At 38.2% G+C, this 18,102-nt stretch overlaps 1 protein-coding gene across 3 annotated transcripts in view; it reads right to left on the reverse strand.

The window, feature by feature from the left end:
- The window catches only part of Ptpn12 (protein tyrosine phosphatase non-receptor type 12), a 70,232-nt gene that overhangs the window by 41,774 nt on the left and 10,356 nt on the right, over nt 1–18,102 (reverse strand). The window contains exons 1-2 of one of the 3 annotated variants that reach the window (XM_031380074.1): nt 1,723–1,746; nt 1,088–1,196 (exon numbers count right to left, since the gene is read on the reverse strand). The exons of 1 other annotated variant lie outside the window; for it this stretch is intronic. Coding sequence is in view for 1 of the 2 variants with exons in the window: in XM_031380072.1 (XP_031235932.1) it covers nt 1,088–1,196 (109 nt within the window). In the remaining variant the exon portion in view is untranslated. Of the gene's footprint in view, nt 1–1,087; nt 1,197–1,722; nt 1,747–18,102 lie in introns of those variants that run through there. One more of the 3 variants, XM_031380072.1, reaches the window with a different exon arrangement.

Raw genomic sequence — 18,102 nt, forward strand, 5'->3', positions numbered from 1 at the left:
ATTTAGGTACAGAAGCCAGTGAGGAAGACTGGAGAGATGGCTCCAATAGTAAACTGCTGTGCAAGCTTGAAGACCTGAGCTCATTCCACATCCACATAAAGAAGCCAGGCATAAGTGGCACTCGTACTCCCAGCACTAGGGAGATGGACAAAGGCAGATAAATCCCTGAGGTTTCCTGGCCAGGTAATCCAGTCTAGTTGAAAAGCCTACACCACAGTGAGATACCAAATCTCAAATAAAGAAAAACAAAACCAGAACCGGCTCCTGAACCACTACACTGAGGGCTGACTTCTGACCATCCCCCAGTACTCAAATAGATAGGCTTGTACACAAGGAATCAGTAGAGCAGAGGGAAGATGAGCAGGAGGAAATGATCTGAAAGAGGGTTATCATGAAAGAAGAGACTCTGAAAATGGACTGGCAATGGCATAACAACAGGCAAGAAAACCCTGGAAAAAGAGCACTGGGTCTAGTGAGGTCACTACTAGGTCCCTGTGACATGAGGATCCTAGAGAAAAGCTCTAAGAACGACAGTTAAGGAAATGGTGTTAGGGGGTGTAGATACTGGAAGGGAAACACTACAGCAGCTTTCAGAAAATGCAGGTCCAACTTAAGATACCTTTACAGAACGTGGATTCTCACTTAAGCATGTGTTTACAGTTACTTAGCTAGAAAACAATATTTTCTTAGCATATAATTATAATGAAAATATAGCGTTTTCAACTTGAGACATGCTTAGGAGACATAGACTGCTGAGGAGAGCAGACACAGGTTTCTGAGGCATCTTAGGGCCCATTTTTAATCCACAGTTAATCAGATAAATCAGTGTTTTAAGAAACTATCCCAACTGTCTACATTAATTTTATTTCTTTTGTTTGTTTTTGGTAAAAAGCCAAACCAAACCAAATCCACAAACTGATCCCCAAGAAGGACTGGATTCGGGGGAAGCACGGTCACAGATTACTCTGCAGTGCACCCTGGGAGGGCTTGGTACTACCTCCTCAGCTACTCAATTCAGGAACAAGGCCGTGGGACAAAGGGCTAGACAGCATTTCTATTTATTCTATCAAGGGCATTTCAAACTTACATGGCAGTATGTCCTTATATCTGTTCTTTTTAACATTTTCTTCTTTTTCTCCAGTGGCTGTGGGATAAATCTTTTCTGTTCTATATTTGGTGGACAATCTTCTCAATCGCTTAAAATACAAGAAAATAAAATTCAAGTTTAGAGAAACATTGGTATTTTCAAAATGTTAATGATTTACAAAGAGTTCTTCAATGAATTCTGCTGACCCAATTCCTCATAATTAATTCTCCTATTGCTCTAAGCTGTTAGTTTCCCTATCCCTTAAAAATTAACCCTAAGAATAATTTCTTTTTAGAGTAAACAAAGATTAGTGTTTAGTAAAGCAGCAAGGGGGAACAGCTAGAAGTAATAATTCTATTTAAAGACATCAATAAAATGAGATTTCTGTGTTTAATAAGGCCTCATTAAGCAAGTTTTAAAATCATATTTGGGGAATTATGCACAGGTTTCTTCTCTCAATAACACAGGAGAACCCATGATGTGCCAGGCTCTCTCAAAGACATATGCTAATAGTTACTTGTAAAACACTGCAAAACAAAGTTCTTTCACACTGAATTGGAAATGTCCAACAAAGACTAATTCTGCTTATTCACTGAATTACAGAAGTGGTTTGTGGGTTAGTGACAAATTCTTACCACATATGGCAGTAGGGATGTTCTTTGGGCTGGAATATTTCTGCTTGTCAGTAATACACTTCCTGCTTTCAGCAGAACTGAAAGTTGGCATTGTGAATTGTTTAGGTTCTACTCAACTGTATTTCTAAGACTTAATTTCAAAGTAGTTTACTTTCTTGAAGGATTAAAGGCATATTGAAAGCATTTTGACTTTAGGATTCATATTATTAAATGCAAAAGAAATGAAAAAAAAGTGGTAGCAATTTAATTTTTCACCAGTTTATTTTTATAGCCTGTGATGCTGACCCTCAAGCAATTTTAAGAATTTCATGACCATATTTTTTAAAAATTTTAACACACAAGAATCTTGTCTTATTTTTGTTATAATATTACTTTAAGTAATTTTACACATAGGTATTTACATTGTAAATGGTTATTTTTGTTTTACTAAAGAGAGAGAGAGAGAGAGAGAGAGAGAAAGAGAGAGACTACACTTTAGAGTTTTCATTTTTTTTCTCTTAACAAAAATGCTGTGCCAGTATAGCACAAAGCCAAAGTAAAAATTCATAAGCTTATGATGACTTTTCCTATGGGGTAAAAATCTCAAAATAGATAGATGTGTAAACTACTCAGGTTTCCTTATGTCTCCAATTCTAGCACTCACAGGACTGGGACACTGGACTACACTGGAGTAATCAGACTTCAGCTCAGTGTAGATCCAAAAATAACATTACCAAACAAAGAGGGAGAGTTGGCAAATCCACCTATCTTAAATTTCTACACATGTGCCCTCTAGATCAACTGGCATACATGAAGTAATGTATGCACAAAGGTGTGTATTGCAATACGTTTGTAGTAGCAGAAGTCCACAAACAATAAAAAATACCCTATTAATAGGACTGGATAAATTTGTTTCATGCAATCAAGTATAGTATGGCTAGAAAGCAAGTAAGAAAGCTCTGTCTTAAATATAGGCATATGGCACCATATAAAAATCCCCATTGAATGTAAAAAGAAAACACAACAGTGCTCTACTAATTATCATTAAAGGAATTTAAAACATGTCTGCTTGTACATATGCATAAAACATGTCCCCAAGAAATCTAATACCAAAAGTTGTAGTTGTTGGAAGAGAAATGAGAATGCTGGGAAATAGACAGCAAAGAGATTAGTGTGTCTTCTTATACTTTCAGATTGTACAAATATCCTGTCTACCCAAAAATTAGATGTAAGAGAGAGCAACAGAAAAGGTGAACAGATGCTTATAGATTTCATTATTCTCTGTTAGCAAGCACATCTTGCACATCTATTTTCTCTGCTCAAAGATCTGATAATCTGAAAAGATATGTTTCAAGTTATTTACTTTAATATAAAGTATTATGTGAAAATCATACTTAAAGAAGGATGTCAATTTAAACAGCCAAAGAAGTACTGGCAGAAGAGAAATGTACTTTACCACTCTTACAAAGAAAAGAACTAAGAACAAAGGAAGGAAGAGAACCAAGGTGAAGTATAAAACGCCACACACTTCTAGAGCACCTACTGCATCGTTCAAGCACTTCGTCTATGGGACAATTACTGAGAAATATAATTTACTAAATCATATGAAAGCATCATAAGCAAACATTTAAATTTAGATTTTTATTTATCCAATGTTTTTTAAAGCCTGACAATTCACAGAATACTTTATATATTCCTCTTTAAAATGAATGTTTTATGAAAATAAAACAAAAATCCTAGCATCTACCTGAATAGTATACTCAGCCTGATCTGGTCATTGCATATTTTATATGTATGTATGTGTATGGACAGGCACAGATACATACATATATATACATATTAAAATGTCACACTGTATCAATATATGTATAATTATTATATGTAAATTAAGTCACATATATAAAAGCTAAATACAGTATCTTAAAAACCATCATTCAAATTAGAGATATCTAACATAAAACAGAATAAAACTTTGCTTTGCACTTTGAAAAGTCAACATCAAGAAGTCTACTGAGGCCAGACAGTGGTGGCGCACACCTTTAATCCCAGAGCTTGGGAGGCAAAGACAGATTTCTGAGTTTGAGGTCAGCTTGGTCTACAGAGTGAGTTCCAGGACAGCCAGGGATACACAGAGAAACCCTGTCTTGAAAAACAAAACAAACAAACAAACAAACAAACAAGAAGTCTATCAAGCTGTATTAAAAAGACATTTAAGTAGACACTTTATTCATATAAAAAATATAGTCAGCCTTACAATTAGTTGCAGTAACTAAAATTTTGGTTTTGATAATGTGTGATAATGAACACATTTAATCCAGTGTTTCAACCTTTGTAAGACACAGATAAGGCCTCCAGACTCAATAAAGAGTCTGGCGCATAAAATGGCTCAGTAATCATTAATTACTATTAGCCAATTAAAAAAAACTTTAAGTATTACTTGTTACTTCAGATTTCCTAGACTGATTATCAAAAAAGAAATATATTCTGGGCCAATTTGTCTGCTTGGAACTGCTATATAATGTAAAGCAGTCTGTAGACCAGGAAGGTCAGACTACTGAGGTCCCCAGACATTCAAAAGGTCTGGGGTAAATTAACCAGAACACTTTCGTTCTTAGTCAATTAACAGGTGCTGCTGCTGACTGGCTGACCAAGCCTTTGAAGGAGTACTGACTAACTAGCTTGATAGAACAGAATCTGCCTTTCTTTTCTTTTCTTCTTTTTTAAAGATTTATTTTATGTGAGTACACTCTAGCTGTCTTCAGACACACCAGAAGAGGGCATCAGATCCCATTACAGATGGTTGTGAGCCACCATGTAGTTGCTGGGAATTGAACTCAGGACCTCTGGAAGAGCAGTCAGTACTCTTAACCCCTGAGACATCTCTCCAGCACCCAGAATCTGATTTTCAACTGTTAGGTGCCCTTATATTTATTTTACATATAGGTTTGCAGTATCAAATAATTCTGAGAAAGATGATTAGAGACTTTTCATAGGAAATTGGGGAAGAAATTAGTAAGGAAAAAAATGTTTAAAAAGTCTGGAGAGGGTGGAAGAAAGGACACCATAGTTGAGTAACAAACTAAGGGAAAGCTCAGGCTATTACAAGTAAAAAGGCATAAACAAGAGCTACAGTGTCCCGAGGATGAAAAACTACTTCTTAAAATTTAGGGGGTCACAGGACTGAATGTGGTAGATAGGAAAAATTGGGCAGTAGTCCAGGGTTTCTAAAGGTACTACCTCTGAATCAAACAAAACCCACCCGAGGCTCTGGCTATGCTCACCTGGGATGCATCAGCTGATTTTACTGTGCCTGACCTCATGCTAAGCAACATAATCATTACCTGAAACTCCTAAACTCAGACTACTGCATCTAATGAACCATAGTCTGGTTTTGTTTTCAACTGTACACACCAAGTTTTCAGCTATTATAAAAACATAATGGTTTAATGAAAGAAAATAGGCTTTAATTGGCATGTAACTATCAAATTAGCATATCTCTGGACTGTACTTGCTTAGAATGCTTGATTAAAATCAAACTAGTAAGGTTTACTTGGTAAAGTGCTGCTGCATTGGCATGGGACCAGAGGTTTCTCCCCAAAACCCATGTAATAAGGCTGGGCTCAGTGGGCCACGCGGGTAATCCCAGCACTGGGGAGGCAGAGACAGGAAGCCCCCTGGGCCTTTCTGGCTAGCCAGTCTAGATGAATAGGGAGCTCCAAGTTGAATAAAATGGCCTGACTCAAAACAGTAGGGAGTGATGGAGGGAAGACACCCAATGTTAACTTCTGACCTCACCATGCACACATTCCTGTGCCTGCACGTGATTCCCCTAACTGTTGTGTGAGTTTCTAAGTTATGTTTCATTGAAAAAAAAAAAATCACTTAATAACTTTTGGCTTGGGATCAATAGAGAATTTAGAACAATTTCTGAAATGGTCCCAAGTATTATACTGTTATCATTTGTACTCTTTATACATGTGAAATGAAATTTTAGCACAATTATAAAAATCAAATTTGATCAACTCTGAAAAACAATGAAGATGCTCTATGACCTACACTAACAAATATTTAACCAGGATTTCTTAATATAACCATATAAGCATGGGTAAGTGAGATAGCCCAGAGGCTAAGGGTATTTGTTATCAAATGTGATGATGACCAGAGTTCCACCTCCAGACCCTATATGGTAGAAGAGAACCAAGTCCCACACCAATTATCCTATCTTCATATGCATGCTATAAACTAGCAAAGGCATTCTGCTGAACACACTCTCACACACACAAGCTTCTTCTTGTTGCTATGATAAACATAATTCCTTAGAGAAGAAAGGGTTTATTTTCGTCGTACAGGTTATAGCCCATTATCTGGGTAAGCCAGGGAAGGAGCACAAGCAAAAACTGAAGCAGAAATCACAGAGATTAATGTGATTCATGCTCAGCTAGCTCCTTATAGAGCCTAGACCCAACTACTTAGGGATGGCACCAGGCATAGTGGGCTGGGCCCTCCACATCAATCATGGCAATTTCAAACACACAGCAGGCCACTCTCCTTCAGAAATTCATCAATTGAGGTCACTTCTTCTCAAATGACTCTATGCCACATCAAGAAGACAATAAAGACTAACCAGCCCATGCAAACTGTCAATTCTTTTAAAAATGTGTCTACCTACAGCTCCCTAATACACATACACATCTCCCTAATCTTAATCCCTCAATTAGTGTGGATCCCAATGCCAGACACTGTACTTAAACTATATTCTTAGCCCTACTCTCATTTTAACAAACAGTAAAATCATACACATACCAAAGAATTGTTCTTAAGAATTATGACTTATTAGTAAAGACTTGATCTAGTTTATGTATCTATCTATATATCTGGTGTTCCAAGTGAAAAAAGTTTAAGACTCTGTTGTAAAATATTAGAATTATCCAACCCTGTATAAACATGACAAACTGTGGATCAGCAGGTGAAACTGGCAAAAAGCACCTTGTTGGTTTTTTTGTTTAAGGTGCATTTATTTAATGTATGTAAGTACACTGTTGCTCTCTTCAGACACACCAGAAGAGGGCATCAGATCCCATTACAGATGGTTGTGAGCCACCGTGTGGTTGTTGAGAATTGAACTCAGGACCTCTGGAAGAGCAGTCAGTGCTCTTAACGGATGAGCCATCTTGCCAGCCCGTTTTTGTTTTTGTTTTTGTTTTTTTTTTTTTGTCTTTTTTTGTTTGTTTGTTTTTTGTTTTTTCATTTGAAGCTGTAACTCAGGACTGGTTAATTAAGGATGTAACTGAGGAAAATAAAGGAGAATCTCAGGGTCTCTTAGATAAACATCTGCCGTGTGCTTTACTCCAGGGGACTTCTCTGCTTCATGTACTCCCCGTCTCTGCTTTTCAGTACACCAGAACAGAAATCAGCTTGAAACACTTTCCTAAAACTAGGACTGTTCTAACACCTTGTCATCCACTTCCAACTGCTTCCTCATCTCTACCTCAGCTCTTTCTATGGAGCTCTAACAGAGGTCACAACCTAGTACACAAGCACACCACCTTGGTAGAACTAGAACTCCTTGAAGACGTAGCCAGAGCTTCACGTTTTATTAACAGCAGCTCCTATCACCAAAATTCATGACAGATATTCTTCTGCCTCTGCCTCTGAAGTCCTGGTACCTCGAGTATGTACTACCACTCCCAGCTAGAAACACAAACTTTTAATCTAAGTTTATCCTTTCCTTACTCTCAAAGTATTTTATAGAAACAAAAGACTATTTAAATCAGAAGGGTAATAAAATTGTGTCATATTGGGCCAGTGAGATGGCTCAGCAGATAAAGTTTGAACCCCAGTACCCATGTGATGAAAGAACTGACTCCTGAATGTTGTCCACTGATCTCCATGTGAACACTGTTGGTGTACACACTCACACTCCACAAATAGTAAACAAATGTAATAATATTTTGCCATATATATTAGTTTTATTAAACTAAGCTACCTAAAAAAAAAATGTGTTTTACAAAGTAAATTGGACAAAAATGTTTGTTCCAATTCACAGGGTAGGCTCACTTCTATCACCAGCGCCTTCCTTCTTTTATCTAATGCCGCTCCACTCATTAACCGCATGCAACCAGTGTCTACTGATTCTCTTAAGTAAATTCCAACTCCAATGATTTCTTTTTCTCCCTGTCCATGAAGCAAATTTTTCAGAAATTCCAAACTTGGGGCATTATAAAACTATGGCTCTTGATCCGGGTGTAGTGGTGATCCCAGTGCCTAGGTCATTGAGGATTAAAAATTTAAGGCAATGCTGAAAGTTGTGCCACATGCGTTTAATTACAGCACTTGAGAGGAGGCAGATCTGTGAATTCCAGGAAGGCCAGGACTATACAGGGAGACCCTGTTTCCTCTTCTTTTTCTTCCTCCTCCTCTCCCTCCTCTTCCTCCATCTGCATAAATTCAAGGCAAGTCTTTGCTACATAATGAGTTTGAGATCACCTTGTGTACTTGAGACCCTGTCTCCAACAATAAGTGCAAAAAGTGGCTCCTAATAAATAGTATCTTCCTTCAGATGACGTATCTTACCTTCAAGAAAAGTCACCAATTTTCATAGGATACTAAAGTAACCCATCATTAATAAAACGAAGAACATCAAGACTCACTAGTATACATTAACTGACAATAACATTGATTCTCTATGTCCAACTAAAAAGACAAATCAAAGCCCTAAATTAGTAGAACAGATATTTCTCATTGCTGAAACAAACACAGCAGAGGCCAATTATCACAGTTCAATAGATATTCACTGCTTTGTGGAAAATAGTTATTTTTACAAGACTGTAGTAGTGCCACAAAGCTGTGATCAATAGACCAGAAGTTTTAAAAAAAAAAAAAAAAAAAAACCTACATTGCTTGGTAAACCACTAACCTTCTGAAAAAAAAAAAAAAAAACCATTTTTCCTGTTACAACTCTACTGAAATTTACTTTTAGGAGGTTGTCAATAATCTAAAAAGGCATCAAAGAAAGATCAATATGAATTCAAAAATTTACAATAGAAGGTTAAGATTCAGAGGCAATCATCATGGTCACGGATTACTGATATGACCGATTTCATGTAATTTTTTTCTTATTTTAGGATTTATTTACCATCCTTTGCTTTTAATCTCATCACTACTGCTAATGACTATTAATTCAGTGTCTGATGTAATATTTTATATTTTCTTGTTTATATTATACATTTACATTATCTTTTTATTTCCTCCACAACACCACTGTCTTCTATACATTCAGTAAAGCAGAGTATGTCTTTCAGACATCACAGGTGTTGATAATTGCATTTAGAACACCACAGCTAATGAACTGGCATCAATAAAATGCTACTTAAAATTTTATCTTTGTTGTTTAATGATACTAATTTGAAACTGGTATAAAAAAAAAAAAAACAACATGGAGTAGTCTGCCTTAAGTAAAAACCAATTTGCCCTTCCAAGTACTAACCAGGCCTGAATCAACACGGCTTCTAAGAGCTGATGAGATACAGTGCATCCAGGATGGCATGGCCATAGTCATCTTGTCTTAAATAACATATGTGAAGAAAGCTTTAAAATTCATTTCTTAGCTGGGCAGTGGTGGCGCACGCCTTTAATTCCAGCACTTGGGAGGCAGAGGCAGACGGATTTCTGAGTTCAAGGCTAGCCTGGTCTACAGAGTGAGTTCCAGGACAGCCAGGACTACATAGAGAAACCCTGTCTAGAAAAACTAACTAACTAAATAAATAAATAAATAAATCTGCATTTCTTTATTACCAACAATCTCACCATGCAAAGCTTCCATTTAATTTCAGCTTCATAAAAAAAAAATACTGTTGCCTTGGGGGAAGGGAGGAGTGGGACAGCATACACCTCCACACCTGGCATAAAACTCATACTTTCCAACTGGGGATACAGTTCACTGGTAGAGCGCTTTTCTAACATGCGGGAGGCCCAAGGTTCAATTCCCCGCAGCGTGCAAATAAAACCTCATCCTGTTTCCTCTGGCTTGCTACTCAGCCTCCTTCCGGTTCATCTCCCAATGTTTCCACCAGCTCCTACTAGCCTTCTGTTTCCCAAATATGTTCATCTGTTCTCGCCTGAAGAACAGTTCTTCCTCAGTTTGTCAAGGACTCTGGCTCTCCATCAAACTCTGATCTTTTTAAGATGGTAGCACTGTAGTCATGTGTCAAACAAGGGGTCAGAGTACTTATGTATAAAAAAACTTGCCAAAGAATACAGGGTGATCCACACTATAATCACACTCCAGAGCCATGGCTGAAGGATACAAGCAGCAAAAGAAAAGGCGTGTGAAGTGTAAAAGCTCAGAAGTACAAGTTTCCCATAGTTCTCTCTCCATGAAATAAATCAAAGGACCCATACATTCCTGAAGCAAGTTGTCTACCAGGAAAACACACTAGAGAGATGGTGCCAGGGTCCACTGCCACACAGGCATTCTTGAGTAGTCCACCCCAACAATGTAAACTCCTCCATGGAAGGAAGGTGACCACTCCTCACAGGGAACCCTTCTAAAGGCCCAAGTTGGCAGAATTCAGCCGAGGCTCAGCCATGTAAAGGAGGTCTCCCCAAGACGAGCGATCCCAGGCCTGCTGAGCAGCTCTTCTCCATAGAAGTGTAAAGTGAAAGCAGAAGGTCTTTCTTTTTCAAGTCCTTCTCATCTTCTACAGGTGTCTGCAGGGTCAATTACTGTACTTTAGGTTTAAAAAAAATGGTGTAACTGAGATACTAGGACATACTCTTTTATATACATACATTACAGACAGACTTCCAGAATCTGACATGTGTCAATTCCATGCGAAGTGGCCAGCTACCTTCCCAAGTAGGTGCCATCATTTTACTTTCCCATGAATAGACTTAGTCATTTTTCTATACTCTCTTCTATACTGCTATTGTTCTCAATTTTGTCAGCTATAAATTAGTTAAGGCCTTCAAAAAAATGAATGATCACTAAGTTACATTTCTCTGATTACTGGAAAGACTGGTAGTCCCCCTCCTCTGCCCACACCTCTCCACAAGTGTTCAGTACTTTATTTACATTTTCTTAATTATCATGCCATGTGGCTATGTTTCTACTAGCGCAGTGGCTCTCAACCTTCCTAATACTGCAATACAGTTCCTCATGTTGTGGTGACCCCCAACCATAAAATTATTTCACTGTTATTTTATTTTTGGCTTTTCAAGACAGGCTGTGTAGCCCTGGCTGCCTTCAAACTCATAGATCAGCCTGTCTCTGCCTCCCGAGTAGTGGGACTAAAGGCATGGGCCAACACTGCCCTGCTTCATAACTGTAATTTGCTACTGTTATGAATCATAGTGTAAATATCTATTTGATGTCTAACCCCTGTGGAAGGTCATGTGACCCCCAAAGAGGTATCGACCCACAGGTTGAGAACCAAGGTATTAGAGTGTTTTTCGTTTTAGGGGTGCTTTGATCTTTAGAAAATAATTATGTTTTTTGGAGATTAATCTTCCATCTGTTCAATATGCTAAATATTTTATCTTGAAACTACTGCTTATTTTTGTCTCACAGATGTGTTCTTAAACTTTTAAATTTGCCTTTATTTACTTTTCGAGTATGTGTACCATGCTTCATATTTAGTTAGAGAACGGATGTTTATGCTTTACCTATAAAAGGTCAAACAGAAGAATTACTTGTGATTTCAGAAGCCAGGCAAACAAAGAGAAAATAAAATAAAATGCTAACAAAAACAAAAACAAACCCCAATTTCTTACTAAGTTGCAAAGGCTGGTCTTGAAGTCAATTCTATAGCCCAGAGAGGCCTTGAAAATGGTATTTTCCTCCTTCAGACTCCCAAACAGCGGGGACTAATTTAGGCTAAGCTAAAACTTTTATTTCACTTATACTTAACAGGTAAAAGTTCTCATACACATACTAGCACAAAGTTTACATATGTTATGTGTATACTGTTATATTTTTGAGTATGTACAAATAAAATAATATTAACAGTGACAGAAGAAATTAGAGAGAGGAGTATTACTTAGCTATGAGAAATGCTCCTTCCTCGGGCTCACGTGTTTTAACACTTGACTCTCTGTCAGTGGTGCTGTCTGGGAGGTGGTGGGACTTTTAGGACGTGGAAGCTTTCTGGAGAAGGTCTTTGAGGGTTATTAGTACACTTGGAGTTCCTATGCACAGGACTCCCCCTTCTACTTCCCACGTATTCGGTGGGATATAATCTCCTGCTCCTGCTGCCAAGTGCTCTCCACTACAGACATCCAATCTCTGCGGCCAGAGTTCAGTTTTTCCTTAAATTGTTCTGTTCACAGTATTTTATCACAGGCATGCAAGTGCACACATGTGTGTATGTGTGTGTGTGTGTGTGTCACTAAACAATGAAAAACATAACAAACTAGTACCTAAAAATATGAAAATTGAGTTGGATTAGCTGAAAATGCACATTACAAGTTGTAGGGCAATTACTTAAAAGGTGAAAAAATACAAATGATAAAAAAAGAGAAAATATTACTAGTATAATGTGCTCAGTGAAAAGCCAAAAGGCAAAAAAGTGAAATTAAAAAGAACAAGGAAAAAAAAGGTAACAAATGTAGCAGATATTGAATGTCAATAATATAAACGTATCAATTAAAAGACAGATTTTGAGAGTAGATAAGAAACAACACAATTATATGTTGTGGTTATTGAAACTCACTTTATTAAGAAGGCATATACAGATTAAAAACAAGTGGATGGTGGAACTGTGTGTAGTGACAGACACTACAATCTCAGCACGCAGGACCATGAGGAAGAAGAAAGTGTCCAGGCTACTTTGGGTAGAGAGACCCTGAACCCCCACCACCAACAACAAAAATCTACCATTCTAAGATGAGTCAAGAAATGGCCATACTAATTCTGGACAGAGTGGATAGCACAAGTGGAATGATGAAGACTGAAGAACTTATCACAGAATACTAAAGAAGTCAGTTTTCCAAGAAGACATGACAATCTATGTGTACATTTAATACTGATACACCACAACACATAAGGAAAACTGACAGAAATGGAAGGAGGACTGTTGGAGTCCACCTACTGCGCTTGGAGATGTCACCTATTTATCAGAAACAGGCAGATGAGGGGCAGAAAATCAGTAAGGATGTAACTGAACTTAACAACACCATCAATCAACTAGATATAATAGACACCTATAAATTACTTCATGAGCATCTGCAGAATACAAGTTCCCTTCAAGCGCACATGAACCCTGACCAAGACAGACCATATAATGAGGCATAAATACAGGCCATAATAATATAAAACTTAATACATTTAGAAGAGAAGAAATTACATAGTATGTATTATTAAACTGAAATGGGATCCAAATAGAAATTAGTAATAGAAATACTTGGAGATAAAAAACACATTTCTAAATGATACATATAGACTAGTGGTGTGGCCCAATACTACCACTCAGAGCCAGACTTTGCCTAGGACACAAGGTCCTGGGTTCAATCTCTATTACTACACTAAGCAAATAATGGATGGGTTAAATATATATATATATAAAAAAAAAAAACCTCAAGAGAAAATTTAAAAGGATTTTGGTCTGACCAGGTGTGGTAGCATATGCCTCTAATCCTAGCACAAGGGAGGCCTAGGCTGCTGTTCACTCATGCCATCCTTCCATAGAATACTATCATTTTTATACCCTAGCTTGGTATCTGTTAGGCACTCTCCTTCATTTCTTTTCTGGTGCTAAACCAAATCCAGGGCTTCACGTAAGAGCTAAAGTCATATCCCAGAGGTTTCCTTCAAAATTAACAAGTAAAAAGCCTATTGCTTCAAAGAGAAACAAATGGTATAGAGCCTTCAAGCACACTCTTGCTCGCTCTCTCTCTCTGTCTCTCTCTCTCTGTCTCTCTCTCTCCCCACCCCTCTCTCCTTCCTCCCCTGAATTCATCACAAGCTTAACAGCTTTCAATGTTTAAACATTTTCCAGTGAGGTAGTAATATTACAACAAATGACTATTTGATTTTTTTAAAGTTTTATCTATCTATCTATCTATCTATCTATCTATCTATCTATCTATCTATCTATCTATGTGAGTATAGTGTAGCTATATAGATGGTTTTGAGCCCTCATGTGGTTGTTGGGAATTGAAATTTTTTTTTTAGGACCTCTGCTTCCTCCGGCCCAAAGATTTATTTATTATTATAAATAAGTACACTGTAGCTGACTTCAGACGTACCAGAAGAGGGTGTCAGATCTTATTACGGGTAGTTGTGAGCCATCATGTGGTTGCTGGGATTTGAACTCAGGACCTTCAGAAGAGCAGTCAGTGCTCTTACCTGCTGAGCCATCTCGCCAGCCCGACTATTTGATATTATAAATAAAATCTATCAACATTTAGAAGTTGGCAGTGAATTCAATGAACCAATATTTTCCCAGTAACAATGTATAACATGTCAAAATTAGGCACAGTTTAAAACAAATCCACTTGGGTTGGCAAGATGGCTCAGCAGCTAAGAGCACTGACTGCTCTTCCAAAGGTCCTGAGTTCAATTCCCAGCAGCCACATGATGGCTCACAGTCATCTGTATAGCTATAGTGTACTCATACACATAAAATAAATAAATAAATCTTAAATAAAAAAACACAATATAAGACCAATGTCTAAAAAGAACAATATAAAGAGATTAATAACATATCCCCCTTTCCTTACCATCTCTGTAAAACTAGATTTTCATTTCTAATACTACATGATAGAGCACAGTTAAGAATTAGTTATCCTCTATGAACCCAAACATTAGAGATTTGCAAAATGATGTCACTTTTCTCATCATCAAGCTGTTTACATAGGAAACACTACATATATAGTCTTGGCTTTGAAATGAGAGAAGATTTCTCAGTTCCAGTTTATTATCTGTCTTAATTTTTTATTCTAAAATGAGCAAATATAGAAATTATTTGGTTTATTTTCTGTAGGTTGGTCCACATCACAAAAAAGGAAATGACTTTATCAATTTATGAAGTTACAATTATAGGCAGTATGACAGAATGTAATCATAGGCTACATTATAGACCTTTTTATGAGTTGGAAGATGATTCTCAAGATTCCATTTAGTTCTGAGCCTCTAAATTCAAAATATAAAAGTTTCATAGTAACTACTTGTGTACAATTACAGCTCAACAGGGAGAAAGGTTCAGAGAGGAGATAAACAAAAGTATAGGTGATACCCCAAGTAATTCACCTGGGGCTGGCAGCAGATAAAAGTCACAGATTGGAATGAACACACTGTTACTTTAAACAGAAAGAAACATCTGCTTTTTCTTTTGTTTTTGAGATAGGGTCCCATCATATAGCCTTTACTGGCCTCGGACTTGCTATGTAGACCAGGCTAGTCTCAAACTCACAGAGATCTGCCAAAGGCTAGGATTAAAAGTATTCACCACAATGTCCACTTCTCTTTCTTTAACACATTATGAAAGAATAAATACTGTGCACTATATTAAACTCCTGGGAAATGCTGGGAATATTAAGAGGTGGAGACTAGTAGGTGGTCATTGAGTTACTGGGGGAACACCCTCAAATGGGACTGAGGGATTACTTCATTCCTCTCATGTCCTGGCCATGAAGATAGCTGTCTGTCCTGAAACGCTTCAGCCATGATGTTACATACCCCAAAGCAACCAACTATCTGAACTGGAGCCTCCGACAGTGTAGGCCAGATACAACTTTTTGCCAAGCCCAATAGCACAGGACTATAATCCAAGATCACACCCAAGCTCAAGGGCAGCACAAGCAGCACTCCACATCACAGACAAAACGTATGCTGGAGAGAAAGCTCAGCAGTTAGAACTTGCTGCTCTTACAGAGGACATGGGATCATTTCCCAGTACCAACATGGCAGGTCACAATCTTCTGTAACTCCAGTTCTAACCTCTGAGGGCTCTCTAGGCATGTACACATACATAAATTTAAGCAAACACTCACATACATAAAATAAAGAAGTTTTAAAAGGCTGGAACAATAGTAATATATACTGCAAAAACAAGTACCATTTTTCTTTCAAGAGGCGACTACCTCACGTACCTGTTCCAGGAACGGAAAGGTAGCTAAAGAGGGCTGAAACCTTCAAACGGTTTTTCAAGTGTGGTTTTTAAAAAGATTGTGTATTATACTGTACACTAATCTGGGCTACCTTCCTAGTAAAACATCCCTCCCTTTCTCTTCAGAAGTTTCTTTCACACACATACAAATAAGTTCTCACCTTGACCAAGCTCTCACACTTACACAGAACACTCATGGTAGAGTGTACTTTCAGCAACCTGAAAGTGAGATATAAGAACAGTTCTTCTAGGCGTGCTGAGCTCTTCCCTTAAGCTCAAAACAGATTATTTAATGTAAGGTGTAAAGGATGCCCTTATTCAGCAGAAATGGGCAGAACAGAAGAGTCCAGAGAAGTAAAGCTAAGAAAAAGCGTCTGTCATGGACGAACCATAGAAGCTGACATGCAGAGCCATCTAAGTAATGATTTTCCCCCTTATAGTCTTAACCTAGTTTGAGGGTAGGCTATTAACATCAAATAAAGGTTTTTGTAAAAATTTCAAGATATTTATGCTCCACCCGGGGAGGCTTTATCAATATTTTGTAAGTAATACGAGCAAATATTAGCCTGTGTAGCACAATGTCAAAGGAAAGCTTCTGTTTCGTTTCGTAACTCTGGTTACATCCAGCCTGTCAGAAGTATTTTAACTTTTAGTTTCAGTATTCCTTTACTATTAGCGTCTATGACTCCAGAAGTAAAGCCACCTCAGATAAAGGTAGGGAGAAAGGACCTGGGAAGGCTCTTCACAGTTCTGTAGCACGGGGTCTATGAACTCCTTTCCTGTCTCACGGTGTTTCTCAGCACAGATGCAGTCTCAAACCTACCTACACTAACTACACTTTGAAGTGTAGTTTTTTGGGGCATGTGAATGTGGTTGCTTCCTACCTATTTTCTTCACCGAGGAGGCCTCTCACAGAACCTGAAGCTCACTGATCTGGTTAGGATGGCTGAGCTCCTGGGATCTTCATGCTTCTTCCTCTCCAGTACTGAGATTACACAGTATACTACTATGCCTGGGTTTTTCATAGGTGCCAGAGAACTAAACTCAGTTCCTTATACTTACATGCCAAGACCAAGTCTCCCCAGCCTTCAAATGCAATTTCTAAGCATACTTCTCTGTGTATGTGTGTCTGTGTGAATGTATACCACATGTGGTGTGCATGCCTACAGAGGTCAGAAGAGAGCACTGAATCCTCGGGAGCTGGAATTAAAGCAACTGTGAGCCACCCTATGTGGGCACTGACTGGGAACTGAACTCTGGACCTCAGTGTTTTTAACCACCGAGCCATCTTTCTAATCTCTCAAATGTAATTTTAAAATGTTATTTTTGAACATATCTGACAGAAGCAATGAAAAACACTAAATAGTAGGGTATTTGTGTTTGCTAGTTTTTATGTCAACTTGAAGTCTGTAGTGCATTTCCTTAATTAGTGATTGATGTGGGAGGGCCAGCCCACTATGGATATAGCTACCCCTGGGCTGATGGTCCTGGGTGATATAAAAAGGACTTAGCAAGTCACAGTGAATAAGCCAGTAAGCAGCACTCCCCTTTGGCCTCTGCATCATTTCCTGCCTTCAGGCTCGTGACCTGCCTACGTTCCTGACCTGACCTCCATGGATGACAGATTACAAACTGTAAAATGAAATAAACCCTTTCCTCCCTGGGCTACTTTTGCTTGTCACAGTGCTTCATCAGAGTACCAGAAGCTCTTAACTAAAAAGGGGTATACCCCAACAGTAGACCACAGGGTTACCATGCAAGGTCATTGGAGGAATCCTCAGTATCAAAAGGAAAAGAAAGAAAAAGCAAGAATGAGATTTTTTTGATTGCTTTGCTTTCTTACAGTGCTGGAAGGGAACCAACCCTAAGGCTTCACACAATGCTACTCACGTACTACTGGACTCAAGTTCAAACCCTGCAAATCAGAAAACAGCAGCGGAACTAGGAAGTGGGCAGAGAGAGAAAGCAGGACTTCATGGATCAGTAAAATCACCAGCTTCAAGAACACTACTGAACTGAAGTAGTGGTGCATGCCTGGAATCCCATACTCGGAATGCCAAGGGAAGCCATCTTAAGTTCCAGGCCAGCCTGTGCTACGTAGCTGTTATATGAAATATGGGTAGTATACAGCCTCAAAGCTCTAGGTAACAGGATCTCCACCTCACATGCCCCAGGAAAAGCCTCTGAAAGCAACTACTGCTTGTTTCCTTTTTTTTTGTGTGTGTGTGTGACTTGAGTGAGTGACTTTATTCTCAGCCCACAGAGAACAGGTTACATTCATTTAAGAAATAGTGTG

The sequence above is a fragment of the Mastomys coucha genome, unplaced genomic scaffold (assembly GCF_008632895.1).
Source record: "Mastomys coucha isolate ucsf_1 unplaced genomic scaffold, UCSF_Mcou_1 pScaffold19, whole genome shotgun sequence".
NCBI lineage: Eukaryota > Metazoa > Chordata > Mammalia > Rodentia > Muridae > Mastomys > Mastomys coucha.